Source organism: Sminthopsis crassicaudata, chromosome 4 (assembly GCF_048593235.1).
Source record: "Sminthopsis crassicaudata isolate SCR6 chromosome 4, ASM4859323v1, whole genome shotgun sequence".
Taxonomy (NCBI): domain Eukaryota; kingdom Metazoa; phylum Chordata; class Mammalia; order Dasyuromorphia; family Dasyuridae; genus Sminthopsis; species Sminthopsis crassicaudata.
The window spans coordinates 397,739,562-397,765,650 of record NC_133620.1 but is presented as its reverse complement, the minus strand read 5'-3'; the positions used below and the strand labels follow the sequence as shown (position 1 = coordinate 397,765,650).

At 34.7% G+C, this 26,089-nt stretch overlaps 1 protein-coding gene and 1 long non-coding RNA gene across 2 annotated transcripts in view; one reads left to right on the top strand and one right to left on the bottom strand.

Annotated features, from left to right (window-relative positions):
• DRC8 (dynein regulatory complex subunit 8) overlaps nucleotides 1–26,089 on the bottom strand; it is a 112,509-nt gene that overhangs the window by 51,882 nt on the left and 34,538 nt on the right. The window contains exon 2 of the mRNA XM_074262564.1: nucleotides 18,464–18,548. Coding sequence (XP_074118665.1) covers nucleotides 18,464–18,548 — 85 coding nt within the window. The remainder of the gene's footprint in view (nucleotides 1–18,463; nucleotides 18,549–26,089) is intronic.
• Nucleotides 1,254–24,323, top strand: LOC141539584 (uncharacterized). Its single transcript, XR_012481333.1, has 3 exons — nucleotides 1,254–1,641; nucleotides 19,910–20,005; nucleotides 23,407–24,323. It is a non-coding gene; the product is annotated as an uncharacterized LOC141539584 (long non-coding RNA).

The window sequence follows — 26,089 nt, the reverse complement described above, 5'->3', positions numbered from 1 at the left end:
TGTATTACAAAAGCATAAATACATATGTGAAACATAGAATGACTGAGAGCTAGAAAGGACACTAGAGGGCCCAGTTGGGGCCCAGAGTGTTTATGACTGGCTCAAAAATCATATAGCAAATAAATACCTCTAGTACCATTTAAACTCAGACCCTCTAGCCTCCAGGTCCAATATCCCTTGGTCCCAGCCATTTTGAAAGAGGCCAGAAAGGAAGCACAGAGAGGCAGATGGTGGGCAGTCGATCATTATCTCTCTAGTCTGTGATTTCTGATTTCCCCACTCCTACCTTCTTTCCAGACAGTCTAAGTCTTTGATCAGTTATTTCAAGTTTGTCAGTATTTATATCAATCATTGAATTCTCTTATCTCTACTCCTTAAACAGGAGCCATATGGTGTTTGCAACACCTGTGAGTAAAGAAAAATTATTTTCTTTTCAATTGCTTTTTCTTACCCGGTGATTGATTTAGTGCAAAAACATTGGGCCTGGAGTCCTGACGACATGAATACAAATCTGCCCAGACACTAAGCTGTGTGAACTTGGACAAGTCCTTTAAATGCTGCCTGCCTCAGTTTCCTCCTCTGTAAAATGGGAATAATAACCACATCTACCTAGAAAGGTGGTTGTGAAGATCAAATGCAATGATATTTGTAAAATGCTTGGAAATTTGCACTATCTTATTCAACACAAACTATTAATTTTAAGGGTTCTTGGAAACAATTTAAAGGCCCCTTTCTTTCCAGTTTCAACTCCCTAATATCTTCATATTCTGGTTTTCTATAAGAGGGACTGATATATACAAATATTCACAGCTCCCAGGCATCTCCCTCCCAGGACTGTTGTATCAAATGAGACATTTGTGAAGCCCACAGTAGATGCTATACAAATGCTAATTCCCTCCCTGCCATCTTATATTTAGCAGGAAATAGCCTTTTCTACTATTAAACATTTGGGCTTAGGGAAAGTTTTTAGGCTAAATTAAAACCAATTATTTCATTTAAGGAATTCAGGACATTCATTTTGGACCTGGGGTCCAAGAACTTGGGCATTTTTAACATTTTCCTTACTGGATTTCAGTATAATTGGCTTTTTAAATACATTTCAATAAAGGGATTTCAAAATAATTGATTTTCTTTTTAATTCTATACATTTTATCTTCTGCATTTGAAGAGTGTTCTGAGGGGTCCTCGAGCTTCCCATTCTGCCAGAGGGATGCGTCTCTCTCCGTCTCTCACACACACAGGAAGAGTAAGAACCCGGGGCCTAGCGAGCGTCGGGCTCTGCAGAGTGCTTTCGGTTCCATTGTCTTGCGGCTCCGTTCTATTTCATTTTGCTAAGTGGAAACAGTAACTAAAAAAGGATTCCCTGTTGCACATATCTCCTGCAGTCCCTGAGGTAGGGGTTAAGTTCATGTCAGAACAAATGAGTCACAATCAGGTTGCTTCAAACAATGGCATCATCTTTTAATTTAGAATAGCATTTGGATCGGGTAAAATTTCCGCCCCGACAACCGGTTCCTGGAGTACTTCCAAGACACCGCGCGTAGGAGCGGCATTCTAACACTAGGTGGAGACAGCACCGCTTGGATGCTCCGAGAGGCTCGCGGGATGCAAGCGGGCAGAGTCCGCCAACAGCCTCTTAAGGTAAGGAGGGGGCTGGATGGTCCGCCTCGTGCTAAGGATCCCCTTTCCGACTGGACCGCCATTCTAGAGCGCTCGTTAGTGGCCACGCCACAGTGGAAAAGGGGCTTCGCTGGGAGATTTGGTTCTGTTTCTTTGTTTTTTAGGGGGTGGACATTAGAGTCAATTTGGCAAAAACGTGAATCGAAGTCTAAATGATAGCTAAATATCTTTAATTAATTCATTCTAACCAACATCAGTTAAGAACCAGGTATGTCTTCTTACTGTTTGCTTGCATTTTCTCATTTTTTTTTTCTTTCTGATCTGGTTTTTTTTTTTTTTTTGTGCAGCGTGATATTTGTGGAAATATGTATAGAAGAATTGCACATATTTAACATATATTGGATTACTTGCCAACTAAAAAGGAGGGAGTGGGGGAAGGAAGGGAAAAAATTTAGAACACAAGATTTTGTAAGGATGAATGTTGAAATTATCCATGTATATATTTTGAAAATAAAAGGCTTACAAAAAATGCTTCAGTATTAAAAAAGAACAACAACAACCCAAGTATGTACTTGGAAATCTGTTGCTCTTGTTCACACAGACTATTACTTTTAAGGGTTTTAGGATCAATTTATGAGCCCCCTTTTCTCCTACATTAAATCTCCCTCATATGTTCTTTATGCTAACTTATCTTGAAGACTTCTCTTGTGTATAAAACTATGCAGCATGTCTCTGCCTCCTGAAAAATACTGGAACCCTGCCTGGGATGAATGTGAGCTATTTCATCAATTGGGAAATGGCTGAATAAACTGTGGTATATGAAGGGAATGGAATATTATTTTTCTATAAAAAATGATGAACAGACTGATTTTACAAAGACATGGAAAGATTTAAATGAACTGACACTGAATGAAACTTCAAGCAGAATCAAAAATACAATGTACACAGCAATAGCAAGATTGTGTAATGATCAACTATGAAAGACTTGGTTCTTCCCAGCAGTTAAATGATCCAAGGCAATCCTAATAAACTTACATAGAAAACACTATCTATATCCAGTAATAAAACTAAGACTGAATGTAAATCAACAAATGATTCACTTTTTTTTTTCTCTTATAGTTTTTTCCCTTTTGTTTGGATTTTTCTCTCCTAACATGATGCATAAAGAAATGTGTATTTAAAAAGTTAATATAGGGGCAGCTAGGTGGCGCAGTGGATAGAGCACCAGCTCTGAATTCAGGAGGACCTGAGTTCAAATCTAGTCTCAGACACTTAACACTTCCTAGCTGTGTGACCTTGGGCAAGTCACTTAACCCCAGCCTGGGGGGGGGGAGTTAATATACATATATAACAAAAAAACAAAAAAAAATGAATTTTTTTAAAAAAGAAAGTGGGTCATTGTTCTCAGTAACACAGAGGTAAAAGTGAGAATGAAGAATTTGTGTAACAGAATCTGAATATTAGAAATAGGCTTGAACATGAACCAGCTATTGGAAATAACATTTGCTTTGTTTTCTTTTTTTTGAGAGGCAGTTGGGGTTAAATGACTTGCCTGGGGACACACAGCAAGTAGTAAATGTTAAATGTCTGAGACCACATTTGAACTCAGGTCCTCCTCAGACCAGAGTTGGTGCTCTACTCACTATGCCATCTAGCTGACCCAGAAATAAAACATTTCTAGGCTTTGAAAAGTTTATGCTATTTTCCCCACGCATATAATGAAAAATAATTATTGCTAAATAGCTATAAAAAATTTTAAGTGTATCCTATCAGTAATATTTCAAAAGTCATACTTATGTAGTTTACTATCCAATTTTAGAATTACATTTTAACAAAAATCTTATCTTTAAAAGTTCAGGAAATGGAATATTCTGGATTATGATTAATTATTTTGAGAAGCAAGCATTTAATCGTGATTTTGTCTCTACAAGCTAAGATGAAAACCAATCTCATTATTTTACAAAGACACCATAAATATGTATACATGTGTGATTTTTGTCTCTGCATAGATGACCATGTCTAGTTTTATATTCACATATGTGTTATTGTTCAGTCATTTCAGTCTGATTCTTCATGATCTCTTTTGGGGGTTTCTTGGCATGGATACTGGAGTGGTTTGCCATTTCCCTCTCTAGCTCATTTTGAGAAAATTGAGGCAAGCAGGATTAAATGATTTGTCTGGAATCACACAGCTAGTTAAGCATCTGAGATCAGATTTGAACTCAGGAAGATAAATCTTCCTGACTTCAAGCTTGGCACTCTATCCCTTGTAATACCTATAATTATATGTCCATATAGATATATATGTCTATGTCGTATTATATGTAAATATGTCAGACATTAATAATCAACAAATTATGTTATATGACTTCTCAAAGTTCCTACCCTTGGTCAAGTTTGCCTAGGCTTAATTCATATTATATATTATGCATAGTTTATAACTTCTTAGAGAATAATAATAATAATATTCACATAGTGTTTACTTTTGCCAGGCACTGGGCTAAATGCTTTAAAAAGATTTTCTCATATTTATCTTCATAACAACCCTAGGAGAAGGAGGTTCTAATATTATCCCAATTTTATAGATAAAGAAACAGAGGCAAACAAAAGCTAAATAACTTACTCAGCATTCTATTCATCATACATCCTAGCTACTCACAAAATATACCTAACCTCAAATATAAGAAAATGAGACATCTAGAATGACAGAGAAAGATATTGCAGAATGTTGGAGGGGATGTGGGAAAATTGGGACACTGATACATTGTTGGTGGAATTGTGAATACATCCAGCCATTCTGGAGAGCGATTTGGAACTATGTTCAAAGAGTTATCAAACTGTGCATATCCTTTGATCCAGCAGCATTACTACTGGGCTTATATCCCAAAGAGATTTTAAAGAAGGGAAAGGGCCCTGTATGTGCAAGAATGTTTGTGGCAGCCCTCTTTGTGGTGGCCAGAAACTGGAAACTGAGTGGATGGCCATCAACTGTAGAATGGCTAAATAAATTGTGGTATATGAATATTATGGAATATTATTGTTCTGTAAGAAATGACCAACAGGATGATTTCAAAAAGGCCTGGAGAGACTTACATGAACTGATACTGAATGAAATGAGCAGGACCAGGAGATCATTATACACTTCAACAACAATACTATATGATGATCAATTCTGATGGATGTGGCCCTCTCCAACAATGAGATGAACCAATTCAGTTCCAATAGAGCAAGTAATGAACTGAACCAGCTACACCCAGCGAAAGAACTCTGGGAGTTGACTATGAACCACTACATAGAATTCCCAATCCCTATATTTTTGTCTGCCTACATTTTTTATTTCCTTCACAGGCTAATTGTACACATTTCAAAGTCTGATTCTTTTTGTACAGCAAGATAACTGTATAATATATTGTATACATATATTGTATTTAACTTATACTTTAACATATTTAACATGTATTAGTCAACCTGCCATCTGGGGGAAGGGGTAGGGGGAAGGAGGGGAAAAGTTGAAACAAAAGGTTTTGCAATTGTCAATGATGGAAAATTACCTATGCATAAACTTTTTGTAAAAATTAATTAAATTTTAAAAAAAAGAATTGAGCCATCTTCTTTTGGTAATTCAGAAGTTACTTCAAGGAAAAGTAGGAGAAAAAGTTCCACTAAATTTAGAGTTTCAAGACCCCAGTTTGGTTACCTCTTACTGGCTAATATATGTGATCCTGACCAAGTCACAAGCTTTGAATTTCAGTTTCTTCCTCAGAAAAATGAGATAATAATATACTATTTATCTTAAAAGATTATGGGGGGAGGTAGATGGCTCACTGGCCTTGGAATCCGGAGGATCTGGGGATCTAAATTCAAATCCAGCATCAGACACTTAATGTTTCTTAGTTGTGTGACCCTAGGCAAATCACTTAACCCCAATGGCCTCTCAAAAAAAGAAAACAAAGAAAAAGAGCTGTGACCATTAAGTGAGATAATATATCCAATGTATTTTATATATTGCAAAGTGCTATTTAAATGGCAGCTATTTTATAAGATACAAAATTATCCCTATATTAATCAGTTATTATATCAGTTAATGAAGAATTGTTGAGAAAATAATGAACTACAATTTCATATTGAAATTCCTGTATATATAATATGCATATATATATATATGTATACTCCATCTTCCTTTACCAATTCCCATCTATTCTTTTGTTATTACCCAGTCTTAACTAAAATTCTTGAAATAAAGATACAAAGACCACAGCTGATCCTAAAATAAAAGGTATTTTCTAGAAATCTGCTTTAAAAGTGTACCAAAGTATTACTTATGCCTGGTATTATTAAAGCTATATGCTTTCCTCAAGAGCTTTAGCAGCAATTTCCATAGGACTACAAGAAAAGTTTCAGGGCCAGCCAGATTTATACTTCTACAACAGCATCTATAATTTTGTTGATTTATAGACATCTCCTTTTAAGACCAACTGAATACAAACTCTGTCAGCATGCTATGGACATGATTTTCACTGTTTATTCCCAGAAAAAGTTTCTAACCAAGAAAAGCAATGAATACTATCAGATAGATCATTATGTCAGCAAAAAGATATTTAACATTTTCATAACTGATAGAATTTTAGAAACTTTCAGCATGGTAGATCTTAAGGAAACAAATCTCTGAGTAACTGGCTTCTTGAAGATAATAGTTGGCATTTCCTTCTATGACAATCTAGTCACAAGAAAAAGTTTGTTTTATAGCTTTAGAACTATACCTGGCTTTTTTTTTTTAAACCAAAAAAATAGTATTGTGCACCTTGATTGTCTCCTTATTCACCAGATTTGGCTACAAATAGCTTTGGCAGTTTTCAAAAGTTAAATCCAGTATCAAAGGAAAATTTGAAATAATTGAGATTTTTTTAAAGTATTTAAAAAGAATGTGCGGTACCTCAATTCCAAAATAGAGAAAAAACTGATTCAAATTTATAATACAAATCATTCCCCAACTGGTAAATAGTCAAAAGATATGAACAGACAATTATCAGATGAAGAAATTAAAGCCATTTCTAGTCATATGAAAAAATGCTCTAAATCATTGATTAGAGAAATGCAAATTTAAAAAACTCTGAGGTTACAACACTCTCAGATTGGCTAAAATGACAGAAAAAGATAATGATAAATATTGAGGGGGATGTGAGAAAAGTGGGACACTAATACACTGTTGGTAGAGTTGTGAAATGATTTAACCATTCTGAAAAGCAATTGGGAACTATGCCCAAACAGCTATCAAACTGTGAATAACCTTTGATACAGTAGACTGTCTGTATCCCAAAGAGATAATTTTAAAAAGGAAAAATGATCCATATGTACAAAAATGTTTGTAACAGTTCTATGTGTTAAGTATCTGAGACCAAATTTGAACTCAGATCCTCCTGACTTCAAGGCTGGTGCTCTACCCACTGCACCACCTAGCTGCCCTTTTATCCTTCTTTTCAATGAAGTACATGCAGGAGGGAAAGAAAAGACTTATGTTAATTTTTTAAAATAGAGAGTTGGGGTAGAAATGTTACGGATATGAAATGTTTCATGCACTTTCAGATGAAGTCACTGTATTATTCATTTTATTTAAATGTTTTATTCTGTTACAAAAGACCTCTCACAAAGTGGGAGTAACTCTGTGAATGTTAGGAATGTAAAAAGAAAACAAATCAACAAATTTTTTTGAGCATCTTTAGAAAACTTCAGAGTGATTATGGAATAGAGTAAAGCTCCTTAAACTATGGGTGACAACCTTACATGGGTGAATGTGGGAGTTGCAAATTATGATTTATTATTAGTAAATTTTTTATTTATATATAGATATATTTTATATATCTATATACCTGGAATCACATAAATACGATTTCTCAGTCAAATGAAAAAAATTTAAGATGCCCTGGACTAGAAGTACAAAATGATACATTTTCAACAATGACCAACATCTTAACTTGTTATTCTTAACTATGTTCTTTGGAATAAAGGAAGGCTACTATTTAGTAGGAAGATTATGAACTAACAGAAAGTGAGATACAGAATGAAAAAAAAATAAAAGAATATTAATAAAACATTTAAAAAACAAGAAAACAAAAGAGATGTTCAGAAAGGGATACAGATGGGACATTTTTGTTACTGTTTTATTAAATTTCACCTATGCTTTTTAGAAAACAAAGTACAACTTCAATGTTGTATGAAGATGTATTCTGATGGAAGTAGATATCTTCAACATAAAGAAGATCCAACTCACTTCCAGTTGATCAATAATGGACAGAAACAACTACACCCAGAGAAGGAATACTGGGAAGTGAATGTAAATTGTTAGCACTACTGTCTATCTACCCAGGTTACTTATACCTTTGTAATCTAAGACTTAATGTGCAACAAGAAAATGGTATTTACACACACATATTGTATCTAGGTTATATTGTAACACATGTAAAATGTATGGGATTGCCTGTCATCAAGGGGAGGGAGTAGAGGGAGGGAGAGGATAATTTGGAAAAATGAATACAAGGGATAATGTTATTTTAAAAAATTATTCATGCACATATACTGTCAAAAAAATTATAAATAAAATTTTTTAAAAAAGAAAACAAAGTACACAACAAATTTACTGCTTGCAAAATTTTTTTTTATTCTTTGTATTTTGAAATGTTAGTATTTGTTGATTGAACAAAAAAGAAATCAGGATTTTTTTTTTGGAGAAACTTATTGGAAACAAGGTCAGCAGGTGGTCAAAGTCCTATAGGTAAGTGATTCACTTACACTGTCCCTCTGGACTACTTTCCTTTATATACTAGTCAGGCTTTATGCCTAGTGGCCTTGTTCCTCAATTTGCCAACCCTTTTGGCTTTAACTTGTCAGTCTTAATAATTCCTTAATTCCTGACCTTACCTGCCTTCCTGATCCAGTGCTTCAGGCTCCTGACTCATTTCTTTAGCTTAATCCAGGTACATACCTGCTATTTATGAATTATGGCCTTTCAGGCCTTTTTCAAGGTCAAGTATTTGGTGATGAGAGCCAAGATCTACAAAGATCTGAATATTTTAGAATATTTGACCCAGATCAAATCTTGAAAGGTAAAATATAATAGATAGAAATGTAAAATATTACCCTACATTTAAAATATCAACTTCACAAATACAAGACAGGGAAGCTGTGCCAGGCCAGCAGTTTGTCTGAAAAAAGATCTGGAATTCTGGTGGACTGCAAACTCAGTGTGATAGGGCAGCCAAAAACAAAAACAAAAAAAAAGTGTGATCACCTTAGGTTGATGTTTGAGCGTCTTACTAAGACTTGGTATATGGGACTGGGAGTAGGCAGTGTGATCCCATTCTCTGCCTAGGTCATATGCCAGCTGGATGACTATTTGGTTCCAAGTACTACACTTTAGGAAAGACGTTGAGAATCTGAATTGTGAAAGTGATGGGCTTTAAGATCACATCATCTGTGATCTTAACTTAAGAAATGGAACTGAGGATATTTAACTCTGACAAGAGAAGACTTAGGAGAGATGTCATAACGTCTTTAAGTATTTCAAGTTATTTTATAAAAGGAGGATAAGATGAATATGATCTTTTCTACTATTGATTTTTAAATTATTAGTAATAATACTTAAATTTTCTATTTAGGGTTGTTAAAAGGCTCAGGCAAGAAAATGTTCATATGACAGATTCTATAGCTGTTAAAAGATTTGTATTTGAGTCCTGACTCTTGATACTAACTGCTATGTGACCATGAGTAAGCCATATAATTTCTCACTGGCGATAAAATGGGAATAACAACACTGATACTATCTGTCACATGGCTATTGCGACAAAAGCACACTGTAACTTTTCAGACATGACATAAATATAAACTATTAACACTGATTATTTTAACAATATTTCTTATTAGAATGATCACAGAATTTTAGAACTGGAGGGGATCTCAGTGCTATATCTAATACAACTCATCTGAAAATGAATCTCCACTACCACATACCAACAAAGGGTCATCTAAACTGCTAGAAGGCCTCCAGGGAGGGAAACTCACTTCTTCCTAAAACAGTCAAATACTATCTCTAATTATTAGGAATTTTTTTCCTTACATCAAGCTTAAATTTTCCTCTTTGCAGCTTTTACCACCATTGCTCCTGGTTGTGGCCCCTGTATGCAAACAGAACAAACCTAAAACTTCTTCCACAAAATAATTTTTCAAATAATTGGCTATTGTACTCCCTGAGTATTCTCTTTTCCTGGCTAAACACCCTTGATTCTTTCAGTCATAGGTGTCATCCCTCCAAGTTTTAATGATACCTATAGGGTCAAAGCAATCCACATAGAGCACAGATTTAAGAACCTTTGCCATCCTTACTGACTTCTCTGGACATTCTTCAATTTATGTTTTTCCTAACCCATGATGTCCAAGATATGAACACAATAATCTACATGTTCTGTGATAAGGGTATAAAAGTCCAGGAAGACTATCTACTCTTTGTTCTTAGGAACTAGGACTCTTAATTCAGTCTAAATTTACATTTTTCTCCCTTTCTTGTCTTTTTTTTTCACTTTAAAGCTATTTTGATTATGCCTGAAAACAACAAATATGTCCTTGTCAACCTATTTTCATTGTAAAATTATTTTATTCAATTGAATTGCAAAAGGACATAGAGAGATTATATTTAGACCAAAAACAAAATAAAACAAAACAAAACCCACAACAATGAAAATCAAGCACTACAAAAATGAGCTCACTCCATCCCTGGCCAAGAGCCTGTTGTTTCCATATTTTAAGCTATGGAATAGAAATCCAAATCCTATTTCTAGACACCATCTTCTTAATCAGCATTTCCTCTCTCAGATCAGCTTTGTTGTTGTTGTTAATTCCTTGTCTTCAATAGGCAGATGTGAGCAACCTTTGTGCACCTAGGGGTCTCCTTCTTGCACAAGTCTCTGAAATCTTTGGCAGTGCTTTCTAGGTTCCTTCTGGCAGTATCCTCTATATCCACAAGCGCATCAGAAGTGGGTCATAATCATCTGGTTTGACAAATCTTAGGAAATTTTCTGCCATGTCTTAAGTACATATTCCAGATTTCTCTATTACTGTCATCATCAACAAAGAACAACCTCAAATCCCCACTGAGTTCATTAAACTCCTTTTGTGGACAATCATTGATCTAAGAATAGTCCTCCCCACTCACTAAACTCCTGACAAAGGTCAAAGTCCCCCTCTGACTTTTAAGATCCCCCCTTTTTTTTTTCAGATTGAAGTCCCTCTTAATATTTTTTAAATTCCATTTTCCTTGATAACCTGAAGGGAGTAAGAGAAGGTGAAAATTAGTTAAGTCTTTTATTCAAAATCATTCAGGTAGTTTTCATTGCTCATTCCTTTCCTTCCACCTACAATACCCATTCTACCATATCATTAGTTACTAAAACTTAATTCAGCTTAAATACTTTCTCTTCATTAAAAAACTTCGATTCACCTTGAAGTCCCTTTGAATTCCCATAACATTTTACTTACACTTATCATATGGTGTTTATTTTGCCTTGGATTTGTTATTAGAGAAACCTGAATTCAAATTCTTAGTCTACTACACAATATTTGTGTGACCTTGTTGAGGTTGGGAAGGGGATCCCCAAAAGTTTGGGATCACAGATCAGTGTTGTAAGGTATCTCAAAAGAATTTGCAGGCTTGAACCCACTTTATAGTCAAGAGGCAAATTTTATTATAATTGTAACATCATTACAAGTGGGCTAAGTGCCCAAAGAAATTAGCTAAGTCCTAAGAGAGAGAAGATCCCCTTATCCAGCTTTCTATCATGGACATACTAATTCTATGGCCCAGAGGAGTGATCTCCAGAATTTGGTTATCACTGATTATCTATCTGACAGTCAGCAATGAATTGAGGAGTGATCTATTCAGAATCAGACAAAGATTGTTCTTAGATTGGCAGTGTGGGAAATCCTTGAGAATTGGCAATTTATTGTTAGAACAGAAGCCCCCCCAAAAAAAAAAAACCTGTTGTGCCACAGTTCTCTTTTATTATCCTGACTCAGTTTCTCTAATTGTTCTGCCTCAGTTTCTAATTGTTTTGCTCAACTACTTTTCCCTCCTAATCATGATGATCCAGATAAGGAGAAAGAACTTCTATCTTAGGCATCATCAGAATGTTGGGTGCCTTTCCCCATTCTGTAATCCCAACTTATCACATGTCTCTCATGTCTCCCTCTACCCTGTCAGAACCAGATCCATAGTCATGTTCCCACTCTGAGTGCTCTGATTCCGCCCCTGTGTCTGAGCCAAGTGTATATATATCATGGAGAACTCATACTGTTTGCTGCATTCTTGGAGATGATAATCACATTTAGCCCCCAGGACCAAACCATGGATCCATTTGGTCCCAGTAAATCTCTCCCTTTCAAATAAATTATTTAAAACTCTTATCTCTATCTTGCCTCAGTTTCTCCGGCATTACAAAATCAGGAGATCTCAAATGCTTATTACATCAGCCTTAGCCAAGGCTGTCATCAGGTTTTTCATTTAAACAAAATGAAGAAGTTAGTCCAGATTATCTCTGAGAATTCTCAACTCTAAATCATGGTCCGAGCCAGTGTCTGACACAAACTAGGCACTAACAATGCTAAAGCAATTGTGTACTTAATAAGTTCTGAGGGAGATGGTTAACAATGGAAGGCGGTCACGGAAAATTTTATGGAAGATATGTAATTAGGCTGAGCTTTCAAGGATAAGGAGGACTTCCTAGGTACAAGGAAGAGTAGGAGGGAGAGCATAAAAATTTTTACTGAGGAGACAATAGGGAACTACCAAAGTTTTTTAAGTGAAGGAATAACATCACCTGATAAAGCATAAGAAATACTGTTTTAGCAGTAGTTTAAAGAATGGATTTCAGAAGGGAAAGCGAGAAGACAGTAAGATCTGTAAGAAGTGTATTTTATTAGTCCAAACATGTTATAATGATGGCCTGTGATAGTGAGAAGAGAGAGGCAGACACAGATTTGAAAACTCCTATGGAGATAGAATTGACAGGTTCTGATAGTTACTTGGATATCAAAGATGAGAAAAAGAGAGGGAAAATCCAAAGATAATTTTAAGGTTACAAATATGGAAGAATATAGATCAATGGCAGTGGCCACAAATATATAGTTAAATGAGAAAGGGGAATAGGTTTGGGGGATGAATATTTGCAGAAATGAGACTCAGACCAATAGGTTAGAGGATATGCTATATTCTAAGTGAGATATATAACCTTAATATTAAAGCTCATACTATCAAAAAATTAGAAGATATGTTTCTCTCACAGCTTTAGATAAGAGATATATCCTTAACCAAACAAATGACAGATGCAATTATAAAAAAATAAAAAAGATAATTTTGATTTACGAAATTAAAAAGTTTCTGTACAGACAAAATAAATGTGCCTCAGATAAGAAGGAAAAGAGGGAAAAAAACTTTGTATTAAATTTCTCTGATAAAGGTTTGGCATCCTTCAAGATACATAAACAATTAATAAATACATATGACTAATAGTCTTTTCCTCAAAAGATAAATGATCAAAGGATATGAACAAACAATTCTATAAAGAATTGCAAAGTATTCACAACCACATGAAAGTGTGTTCCATGTTACTATTGGGCTTATATCCCAAAGAGATTTCAAAGAAGGGAAAGGGATCTGTATGTGCAAGAATGTTTCTGGCAGCCCTCTTTGTAGTGGCCAGAAACTGGAGTAGATATCCATCAATTGGAAAATGGCTGAATAAATTGGTATATGAATACTATGGAATATTATTGTTCTGTAAGAAATGACCAACAGGATGATTTCAGAAAGGCCTGGAGAGACTTATATGAACTCATGCTGAGTGAAATGAGCAGGACTAGGAGATCATCATATACTTCAACAACAATACTATATAATGATCAATTCTGATGGACGTGGCCCTCTTCAACAATGAGATGAACCAAACCAGCTCCCATAGAGTAGTAATGAATTGAACTCTGGGAGATGACTATGAACCACTGTATAGAATTCCCAATCCCTCTATTTTTGTCCGCCTGCATTTTTGATTTCCTTCACAGGCTAATTGTACACTATTTCAAAGTCCAATTCTTTTTGAACAGCAAAATAACTGTTTGGACATGTATACTAATATTGTATTTAATATATACTTTAACATATTTAACATGTATTGGTCAACCTGCCATCTGGGGGGGGGGGGAAGGAGGGGAAGGAGGGGAAAAATTGGAACAAAAGGTTTGGCAATTGTCAATGCTATAAAATTACCCATGCATGTAACTTGTATATAAAAAGCTACAATAAATAAAATTTTTAAAAAAGAGTGTTCCAAATTACTAATAATAAGAACGAAACAATCCTGAGGTTTTACCTCATACCCTCCAATTTAGTAAAGAAATAAAAAATCACAATAATCAATGTTGGAAGAGTTGTGGGAAAATAGGCACACTAATACATTGTTGATGAAGCTGTGAAATAGTACAATCATTTTGGAAAGCAATTTGGAATTATGCAAATAAAGTGACTAAAATATCCACACTCTTTGAACCAGAGACTCCATTATTGGGTTTATATCCAATGGAAGCCAAAAAAAAATGGCTAATCAAATTGTGATATTTTAGAGATATGAGAGGACATTCCTAATCCACTGTTTTGAGAGGTCCACAGGTGTTTTGTACAAGTTTTCAGATTTTTTCAATATACTGATAAATTATACTGATTTTTTTCCTCTCTAAAAAAAAAAAAACAAACAACTTTTTTTATATGGGATGGCTTTCTAGGAGGAAATGGGAGAGAAAAATCTGGGGAAATTATGATGAAGTAAGAAACAAAAGTTATTAATAAAAACCAATTTAAAATAAATTAAATCATCAATTATTAAGCTTCTACTTTGTTCAAGGCAATGTGGCTACATGGACAACACTTATTAAAATTCCCTGCTTCAAGGAGCTTACAATCTACTGGCAGGGAAAGAGAAAAGAAGAGGCTGTTTTTGCTCATATTTGCATCACTAGTGCTTAGTAAGTATAGTGCCTGGCACAAAGTAAGTGCCTATTGACTTTTTAATCAATCCTTGGGAACACTCTCATTAAGGCATCAGGAAAGGATGAGGAACTAGCAAAGAAGACAGATAAGGGGAAAAGACTAACTAGAAAAGCCAACTGGAAAAAAAAAAAAAAAAAAAAAAAAAAGGATCATACTATAGAAGGGGATGATTTAAGAAGACCTGTAAAGAAGAATATTATCCAATTATTGAAAAAAGAAGATGGATCCAAGATGTCAATTAAGAGACTTTGTTAGACCTCATTTCTAAAATGTATAGAGAATTGACTCAAATTTATAAGAATTCAAGACATTCTCCAATTGATAAATGATCAAAGGATATGAACAATTTTCAGATGAAGAAATTGAAACCATTTCTAGTCATATGAAAAGGTGCGCCAAATCACTATTGATCAGAGAAATGCAAATTAAGACAACTCTGAGATACCATCTCATACCTCTCAGATTGGCTAAGATGACAGAAAAAGATAATGACGAATATTGGAGTGGGACATTAATACATTGTTGTGAAAATTAGTTGTGAAGTGATCCAACCATTCTGTAAAGCAATTTGTAACTATGACCAAAGGGCTATCAAACTGTACATACCCTTTGACCCAAAGAGATCTTAAAGGAGGGAAAGGAACCCACATGTGCAATAATGTTTGTGGCAGCCCTCTTTGTAGTGGCAAGGAACTAGAAACTGAGTGAATGTCCATCAAGTGGAAAATGGCTGAATAAGTTATGATATATGAATGTTATGGAATATTATTGTTCTGTAAGAAACGATCAGCAGGATGATTTCAGAGAGGCCTGGACTGCTGCTAAGTGAAATGAGCAGAACCAGGAGATCATTATATATGGCAACAACAAGACTATACCAATGATCAATTCTGGACACGACCCTTTTCAACAATGAGATGACTGAGGCCAGTTCCAATTATTTTGTGATGATGAGAGCCATTTACACCCAGAGAGAGGACTGTGGGAACTGAATGTGTATCACAACATAGCATTCTCACTCTTTTTGTTGTTGTTAGCTTGCATTTTCTTTTTTCTCATTTTTTTCCTTTTTGATCTGATTTTTCTTGTGCAGTAAGATAATTGTACAAATATGTATGTGCATATATATATATGTTGGAATTAACATATATTTTAACGTGTTTAATATATATTGGATTACTTGCCATCTAGAGGAGGGGATGAGGAGAAGGGGGAGGGGGGAATTTGGAACACAGGGTCAATGTTGAAAAATTATTCATGCATATTTTTTTAAAATAAAAAGCTTTAATAAAAAAGGAATATTTTTTAAATAAGGCTAATACATAAATCTGTGTTCTTTGATTATACACATTTGTTATAATATTCTTGTTTTTTTTTCTTTTTTTTTCCATTTTCGGGAGGTGAGAGAGGAAAGAAAACAAAAGTTAGTTGTTTTCTTTACTTTTATGCTTGTTAATTAGAAAAAAAATTTAAGGAGGAAGTGGTTAATAGCATCAAGAAAAAAATTAGTATCAAGAACTGAGAAAAATCAAGAAGAATGAAACCTGAAAAATAGCCATTTGAAAAAGAAGTTTCAATTGAGCAGGTGGAATAGTGGCCCAGTTGCAAGAAAGTTGAGGAAGTAGAGACATTGGATAGAAAGTAATCTTTTCAAGAAGCTTAATAGTGAAGCAATAAAGGATTTTAGCTAGATGGGCTAGACAAATCAACAGAAGTCTCTTTTTCAGGTCTGAGGAGATCTGAGCATATGTGGAGACAAATGAGATGGAGTTGTGGAGGTGAGATTGAAGATGATAAGAGAAAAAAGGAAGTGAAAGCTAAAACGAGTCTTAGAGAATACTAAAGGGAATAGTACTGAGGTCCCATGTGATGGGCTAGTTCTTTAAGGTTCAAGTCACCAGACTATAAACTGAAGCATCCTAGTGACCTCAGGTTATTTTATTTGGCTTCCTCATTAGCTAAAGGCATTAAAAGTCTTACCAACATAGATTTGTGGGTCCTTCAGATTTGGCAGATATCCCAATCCTTCTAGTCATCACACCCTTAAATACAATATATCCTTTCTATGCTATGTCTAAGTAGACATTCTTTTCAATGACCTATGTCATAAAAGATTGTTCCAATATTTTACTTAAACTATCAAGGCATCAGCCTCAGTCAGACTCAGTTTACTGTATCACAGATAGAGAAATTAGCCTTAGTGAGGAGATAAGGGGTACATATTTTTTTTTTAATTTAGAGGAAGATAAAGCAGATAATGATGCTGACAAGTTCTAGATAACAGAGGAAAGAGAGGAAAGAAAGAGATCAAGGCAGATGCCTTCAGTCTTCTCAGAGATGCAGGAGGCAAAATCATCTTCTATATGTTTGGAATGCTTGGGATGTGGTTGACTGGTGAGAAAAGAACAAAAGGTATCCAACAAACTCTGTGAAAAATGAGATAAAGGGTTGACAAGATTTGAGTAAAAAGAATATCCATTCACAGTGAAAACTCTGATGAGCATATACACCACAAATAATGGCAATGGGTGAATGTTTATACTTGGTTCCCTCAGGTCCTTTTCATTACTAAAATTCTATGGTTCTATGAATTTAAAAAATAGCATTAAGTAAATATTCATGTTCTACCTTTTAAGAAGCCAAGGCAGAAAATTATTGCTAAGACATAGCAAGTCTTATATATTCTTACTCATAGATAAATAAGGAAAAGATTTCCCGATATTTTATTTGTTACTTAAATAATTTAGGACTGAAACAACATTCCTATCTAATGTAATTTTGTAAGAAAAAATTCCCTGAGATACCATTACACACCTGTCAGATTAGATTGGCTAGGATGACAGGAAAAGATAATGCCTTATGTTGGAGGGCATGTGGGAAAACTGGGGCACTAATACATTGTCTGTGGAATTGTGAACACATCCAGCCATTCTGGAGAGCAATTTGGAACTATACTCAAAAAGTTATCAAACTGTGCATACCCTTTGATCCAGCAGTGTTACTACTAGGCTTATATCCCCAAGAGATCTTAAAGAAAGGAAAGAGACTTGTATGTGCAAGAATGTTTGTGGCAGCCCTCTTTGTAGTGGCTAGAAACTGGAAATTGAATGGATGCCCATCAATTGGAAAAAGGCTGAATAAGTTGTGGTATATAAATGTTTTGGAATATTATTATTCTGTAAGAAACGACCAGCAGGATGATTTCAGAAAGGCCTGGAGAGACTTATATGAATTGATGCTGAGTGAGACGAGTAGAACCAGGAGATCATTTTATACTTCAACAACAATACTATACAATGATCAATTCTGATGGACGTGGCCCTCTCCAACAATGAGATAAATCAAATCAGTTTCATTTGTTTAATAATGAAGAGAACCAGCTCTACCCAGCGAAAGAACTATGGGAAATGAGTGTGAACCAACCACTACATAACATTTCCTTTCTTGTTTTTGTCCGCTTGCATTTTTTATTTCCTTCTCAGGTTATTTTTACCTTATTTCTAAGTCTGATTTTTTTTTTTTTTGTGCAGCAAAATAACTATGGATATATATATATATTGTGTTTAACATATACTTTAACATATTTAACATGTACTGATCTACCTGCCATGTAGGGGAGGTAATGGGGGTAAGGAGGGGATAAGTTGGAACAGAAAATTCTGCAAGGATCAATGCTAAAAATTACCTGTGTATATATCTTGTAAATAAAAAGCTATAATAAAAAATTTTTAAAAAAAGAAAAAAGAAAAAATTCCAAACCTAACATCCACAGTGTCATTGGCTTCATGGTCAAACACCTCAAAAGCTTCTTTGATTTTTTTCTGAAGTTCTAGTAATCCAGCTTCTGTAAAAGATAAAACAAAACAAAAATAAATCCACATAACTTTAATTCAAAGTTGAATTTTCAATAGTCTGTGAGTATTAAATAAACAATAGCATACTAAAAATACTCCTTCCTAATTTTCCCTAGTTTCTTTTTAAGGAGTGGTTTCAGGTTCCATCTTACATTAGAAAAGTATCCTATCCCAAATCCTCCCCACCATGTTGTTAGTAATCTCCCCTTCTTGAAATTAATCTGGTATTTTATTTATTTGTGTAACAGGCCCTAAGCCTATGCCATCTCCTGTCCAGTAAGATGTAAGATCCTAGAAGGAAGGGATTGTCTTTTGCCTCTTTTTGTACTGTTCGGCACTGTGCCTGGCATATAATAAGTGCTTAATGAATGTTTATTGATTATCCCCAATGCATAGTGCAGTTCTTTGAATGTGGCAGCTAATAAATTGAACTGAATCTCCAAGTTTCTCCTCTAAATGTAATATAAAGAGCACTAAATTTGGGATCCAAAGACCTGGATTTAAATCTAATTCTTCAACTTACTATTAAGTAAGTTATTTATTTTTATCTTGCAAAAAGAAGGGGTCAATTGGAAGTCAATGCCCACTGGCAGCTAGGAAGTTCACCAGGGTTATTCTATTTAGCCTGTTGAAGGAAATAGAATAAGCATTTATTAAGTGCCTGGGAAACAACTTACACCGGGGGAGGGGGGGCACAAGCCTGTGAGAAAGGTGAAGAACTGAGCTCCATCTATTTCTAAAGGGAGAGGAGGAAGATAAGTAAGAGGTAAAAGAACCAGAGATGGGGAGTAAGCAAGGGGTCATTTTTCTGTTGTACCTGGGCCCTGGGGCCTGGGGGACAGCCTCACCAGAGAATGGAAGCAGAAGAATGACAAACCAGGACAGCAGAAGCCAAGGAAAGAAGTCCCCATGGAAACAAGAGCAGGACTTTAACAATAACATCATCATGATGTCCCAGGCTGGAGCCAAGCTGAGTGTCTAGACAGACGGTGGTTTTGCTGAACTTACTCAGAGGGGCAGATTCAAGATGGTAATTCCCTTCCCAATTCCCCCTTATCCCTTCCTGAGAAAGCATATGTGTTCCAAAAATTATCTGTTCGGTTTAAAAAAAAAAAAATTTATAGGAATGAACATCATCTTTGAAGCCATTATTAAGATAAAGCTGTGGTTAACCACTACATTTCTGATATATATGTGTTTCATTGCTAAAAGGTAACTGAAAGGGAAGCAGTGGGTGATGGGCTATACAGGGAGAGAGAGAAATAGATTTTTATTACTGCTGGGATTTTACTTGGCACAATGGGAGCTCAGAACTGAACTGAAGAGAAATTACTGACTTCTATTTTTATAGCTTCCCCAAAGCAGAGAACAGCATGGATATGGAGGATCCCTGGCACAAAATGAACCTAGAGGTTTGGGGAGAAGAGGAGTGAGAAAGTTGTAAGCGGTGGGCTAATATTAGTAAGATGACCACCTTAACCTTTTCCTTTCCCCTTTACCTTTTGCAGTATTGCTTGAAAGGAAAACCAAGGGGAGGAACTTAGATAACTTAGATAACTGACAGGAAGAAACTACCCTCCTGAGAGGTGAGAGGAGTAGGTAGAGTGAGAAGGCATGCAAGAGTGAATTATTAGTTCCCTTCTCACCAGCACAATATCCTCTACTACAAAAATTTGACTTTGTCTGTCTTTACTCCATTTCTTTTTTTAATGAATGAATGAAAAAAAGTATTTGGCACTTACTACATGCCAAGCACTGTGCTCAGAGCTAGAAAAACAAATTGAAAAAGTAAGAGAGTTCCTGCTCTCAAGCTCACACCCTATGTGGGGAAAATAATTTATAAAAGAAGGGAAGTCCTAAGTATTCAATGGTATAGGCCTTGGGAATGATGCAATATAAATACCAAAAGCAGTGGAGACCCCACAACACCACAACACAATTTCAAATGTGAAAGAGAGAGAGTTGGGCCTAATATCTTTACTCTAAAAGTTACACTTCAAGGATGTCCAGTCTGTTTTGCAAAAGTCTGGGCTGCTCTTTTGCACCTGGGCCCAAATAATGAGCACTTCTTAGTTTCAAGGACCCTTTGGATGAGTGACTTTGCCTCTTCCTGAGCAGGTATACCAGAGCATATATAATCCACATGAAAGTTCTCTTTCCCCTAGAACCCTCCCTAACTCCTTCCTAACTCTCTAAATCCCATCCTTGCTTCTCCTTTCACTCCCTGCTGCTCTTTCATGCCTTTCATGAAATAAACCATTTCTTTTGGTTCTGAGAACATGAGTTTTTCATGTTCTGAATCGCTCTCCCAACCTACTGCTTAATCAGTGGTGTATATGGCAAATTCTGTATGACCTGGTAGATCCTTCATTTCACGAGAAAAAAAAAGTAGTAGATTTCCATTCATCCAAGCTATGTGAACAGTCAAGCAGTATGGTTGATTTCTTGGAATCCAAGACACAAATTATGGCAGATAAAATTTAACTGAACTTTACAAAAAGCTGTATGTAGTTTTCTCTGATAAGTAAACATGAACAATTCTTTTTTAAAATCTGCATTTCTTATATTCTTTTTTCTTTTCTCAATTACATGTAAACAATTTTTTTTTAACATTTGTCTTTTAAAAATTGAGTTTCTAATTCTCTTCTCCCTCTCCTCCCTCCTCTTTGAGAAGGCATGCAATTTGATATAGATTTTTTTTTTATTTTAGCACTTTAGTTTTTTTTTAATAAAAGCTTTTTACTTTCAAAACATATGCATGGATAATTTTTCAACATTAACCCTTGCAAAACCTTGTGTTCTAATTTTCCCCTTCCTCCACTCCTTCCTCTAGATGGCAGGTAATCCAATATATGTTAAACATGGTAGAAATATATCTAAATTCAATATATGCATATATATATTTATACAATTATCTTGCTGCACAAGAAAAATCAAACAGAAAAAAAATGAAAAAATAAATAAAATGCAATCAACAAAAAAGTGTGAAAATGCTATGTTGTGAATCACACTCAGTTCCCACAGTTTTCTCTCTAGGTGTAGATGGCTCACTTCATCACAAGATCATTGAAACTGGTCTGAATCATCTTATTGTTGAAGAGAGCCACATCCACAGTTTGATTAAACACATACAATCCTGAAAAATATTTTCATATTAGACATGTTAACAAAAGAATTTACTTATATTCTTTTAAGAGAAATTTAAATCATCAACATATAGAAAAATGTAGAAAGTTCACCAACAAAATGGGGGGAGGAGGGAAAGCCAAAGATAGTCATGGAATATAGTTCTAAATCAAAGTGGGGGAAAAAAGAAGTGAAAGGGTAAGAATAGTGTAGAGGTTTCAAGACAGAGTTTAACCAAATACTGTCTAAAGTCAAATTTAACATCTGCAACCATTAATTGAGTCTTCTCATTTTTTAGTTTCTTGTCTGGCTCATCTCTGAGCTCCTATATTGCCTTCACATTCTTTTTTTTTTTTTTTCCTGTGTTGCATATTTATTTCTCTCTCTCTCTCTGTCTCTCTCTCTTTTTTTTTTTTTACTATTATAGCTTTTTATTTACAAGATATATGCATAGGTAAATTTACAGCATTGACAATTGCCAAGCCTTTCATTCCAATTTTTCCCCTCCTTCCCCCCCTCCCCCAGATGGCCAGTTGACCAATACATGTTACATATGTTAAAGTATAAATTAAATACAATATATGTATACATGTCCAAACAGTTATTTTGCTATACAAAAAAAAAAAATCGGACTTTGAAATAGTGTACAATTAGCCTGTGAAAGAAATCAAAAATGCATTGCCTTCACATTCTTAATAAACAGAAAAATCTTCCACTTGATACCCTTGAATCATCTTACCCAATAAAGTTACTCTATATGGACAATATCCCTACTTTATAGCCATTTTCTTTCCAATCAGCAATTAATTCATTTATTCTCACCTAGAGTGACAATTTCTGTCCCATTGTGCACACAAGTTTATCATTATTTCAGTCTTATAAGCTTATTTAATCCCTTTGGCAGCAACTTTTAATGCTGCTATTTTGTTTGTCGGTCATCCAGATTGTATTCCATTAACTTCAGAGCATGGTATGGTTTCTAATAGTTGTCCATGCCTCCCTGTGTCCCTTTTCTTCCATTATCTTTGCAGGAGCACTTTTATACTTCAGTTCTATTGAGGTCTGATCTGTCATATTTTGGTTGCCAATTGGTGGTATCATCCTTAAAGTTCCAATTATAGTGTCCCCAATTTATCTCCAATGTCTCCAAGGGTTTGGTGGATGAGTGATTCTGTCCTGAGTATGTACCTCCCTCTCTCTTCCAATCCAGGTTTTTTTATATTCTTTTCTCTGTAAAACAAGGAATTTGAACTAGATGGTTTGCAAAGTCTTTTCCAGACCTGAAGCTAATTATAATTCTATCTCAGTTTAGTAATACTTCTGTATTAAATTCTGTAAATATTTTCTGAGTATCTCCAGTATGCTTAACACTGTTAGGCAATGTGGGAGAGATGAATCTATGATATAAGACCTGCCCTCAAGAAACTTATAGTTTTGTTGAAGCAAACAAGACACATATATACAGGATGTTCCCAAAAATTCCAGAGCAGTTTTAAGCTTTAATAGCTTATATAGTATGTATATGTATAAATGTATGTACATGTACATGAAACTATGCATGTATTGTATATGTATATCAGAAAATAAAAGAATATAATCAAATTCCAGAATGAGAATAAAAGAATATAATCAAATTCCAGAATGAGTACAGACAGTAAATGTAATGGGATTGAAGAAGAGAAAAATTTCATGAGTCTAAATAAGTTCTTTTATGTTTTATAGGTGCACAATTCTACAACTGTAATGGTTGTATTTCCTCATCATTTGTATGGATAGAAAAGTAAGAAAACCGGCAATCAAGATACATGACTTCAGGATTAAAATAGGAGGAAAGTGAATTAAAGTCCTTTTGCAAGAGGAAATTTGAAGAAGAATCTTTTAAGATGTATGGTACATTGGGTAAATGCCCGGTGGGTGGTTGATGGTAAGGCATGGACCAGAATCACTTAGCATAAGAGTCAATGGATCTGAATTCTGCACTATAAGAGTCAATAGCCCTATCAGTAGAATCAAAGATCCATTTGTCAGAGTATATAGGAATTCACCATCAGGTCTATATCCTAAAGAAATCATAAAAAAAAGGGAAGGAACCTACATATACAAAAATATCTATAGTCGCTTTTTTTGTGGTGGCAAAAAATTGAAAATTGAGGGGATGCCTTCTAGTTCTAGTTTATCATTCCAGTCGAATTATATACCATTCTCATCCATATACTCTATGATCCAGCCAAACTAGTATCAATGTGTCTTAGAACTGGTTGGGCCCCATGCTGTGAAAGTACTTCTTTTTTACCTCAAATAATTAAAATTCCCAGTTTTTGCTAAAGCATCACAAAGTCAGTTCTAATGTCCAAAGTTTTTAGTACTTTATTCCATATCTGCATGTATGTAATGCACATATTGTTTTCTCTGCCTAGATTCCTTGAGTCTAAGTCTAAATAGACTTTCACTTTTGTCTTTGTATCTTTAATTCCTGGCACACTTTTGTCCATCAGTTAATATATTTTGATAAATATTATACAATTGTGTATGTTAGTCAATAAACATTTATTAAATGCTACTTTGTATCAGACATCAAGCTAAGTGCTGGGGATTTAAAAAAAAAAAAAAACCTGCCCTCAAGGAGCTCAAAAATAAATGTTTGTTTATTGATTGTATTACCAGAAAGTTAACCATGTGGTTTTGGACCACAGCAATTCGTGAAATCATCTAAGATGCAAAAGGATGACAATATATGCCAGTTAATAGGAATATCAATCCTAATTTAATCAGGGATCCTTTAAAATAGAAAAATATTTTAGTAATGATATTTAATTCCTTGTTATAACTAATCAATGCACAACTTTATTTGTTTTTTGGAGGGAAAAGAAGACAACTCCTAAAATAAAGTGAAACATGGTCACATTATAAACTCTATACACTCTTATGAGTCAATATCAGATGTGCCTTTTAAAATGTGTAGGCTGTAGGCAAAACCTTAAATGATGAGATTAACATAGTTCTAAAAGTAATCATTAGTAATCATTATTCATTAGTAATAATATCTGCATTGGAATATTAAATAAAATATATCTCTGACAAAGGAACATTTTGTTTGGCACTGTCTTAACAGCTCAATTGTACATTTAAAAGACAAACATTTGTTTCACTAGCAAACATTTCCAATAGAAAAATGTTTGTTTCAAGTATAGTAGAGAAATAATATTTGCCTTTGAAGTACTGAGGCCAGCCAACGACTTATGCAATTGTTTCTTTAGACCAGATTGTTATGAATCAGCTCTCCAATTTGACCTAAACTATGACAGTCCAGAAAGTTTGAAAGGACTGCAGTAGTTTCACAGGCAAAAGGTTGTATGGGGAGAATACTTCAAAGCATTTATAAACCAAATCCTGTCTGGCCAAAACGCTTTTCGAAATGTTTTCATGTTCCTGCAATGGTTCAATTGTCGTTTCTGCACATACAGCAAGGGGGGAAAAAAGTACTAACCTTACATAATTCATTATAGAACCATACATAGGAGAATGTTGCCTTTTCTTTAATTAATTAAGAAAAGCAAGATCAAAAATCCTAGGACATAATCCATTTTTATTCTCTGACCTCCTCTCTTTATTCCTCTTCCTTATTGGTCTGTTCAGGGTTCATTTGATTTTAGAACATTTCAACATTATGCTACTTACTTTATATAAAGTTTTTGTGGATTTTTGTGACTGAAAACATGGGTGTAAGAAATAAATCTTCTCAGGCTGCTTTATTGAAATCCCTGGTTGGCAGTACTAAAATTTACAAGTCTTGGGCAACATAGAGAACTTCTCATCATAAAGTACACTCCTCCAACAACAGATTCATTCATCCTTCTTAATACATACACATATGCACACAAACATATACACACACACACACACACATACCTACATGTGAAAGGGATATATGAAAAGGAACATTCAGGCCTCAATGGTGGTCCTTCATATTACTCACATATAGCTCCTAAGAATTTGTGAACCTAGCCTTGAACTATATTTTTTCTCATAAGACAAATGCAAAATCATGATCATTACAATTGATAAGACTAAACAATGAATATTTTTAAAGCCAACTTTATGTAAAAATTTTTTACAAGAGTCCATAATTTACATGGATTAGAATTAGGCTGTTGTTTTTAAATGCAATTTACTCTGACAGATAGAGTCATGTCAGTTTCAAAAGCATCCACAGAACTAGGAAGCTGCAGTTGCCTGGGGAAAAAATGGTTCCAAAAAGACAGACTGCCCTGAAGTATTCCAATACCAGAAAGAACCAATCTAAGGTAGATGTATACACTATCCTCATGCTCCAAATGTAAAATGTCAATTATAAAAATATATTTTAACCAAATCGTATTAAAGAAGATGAACATTTTGGGCAGGG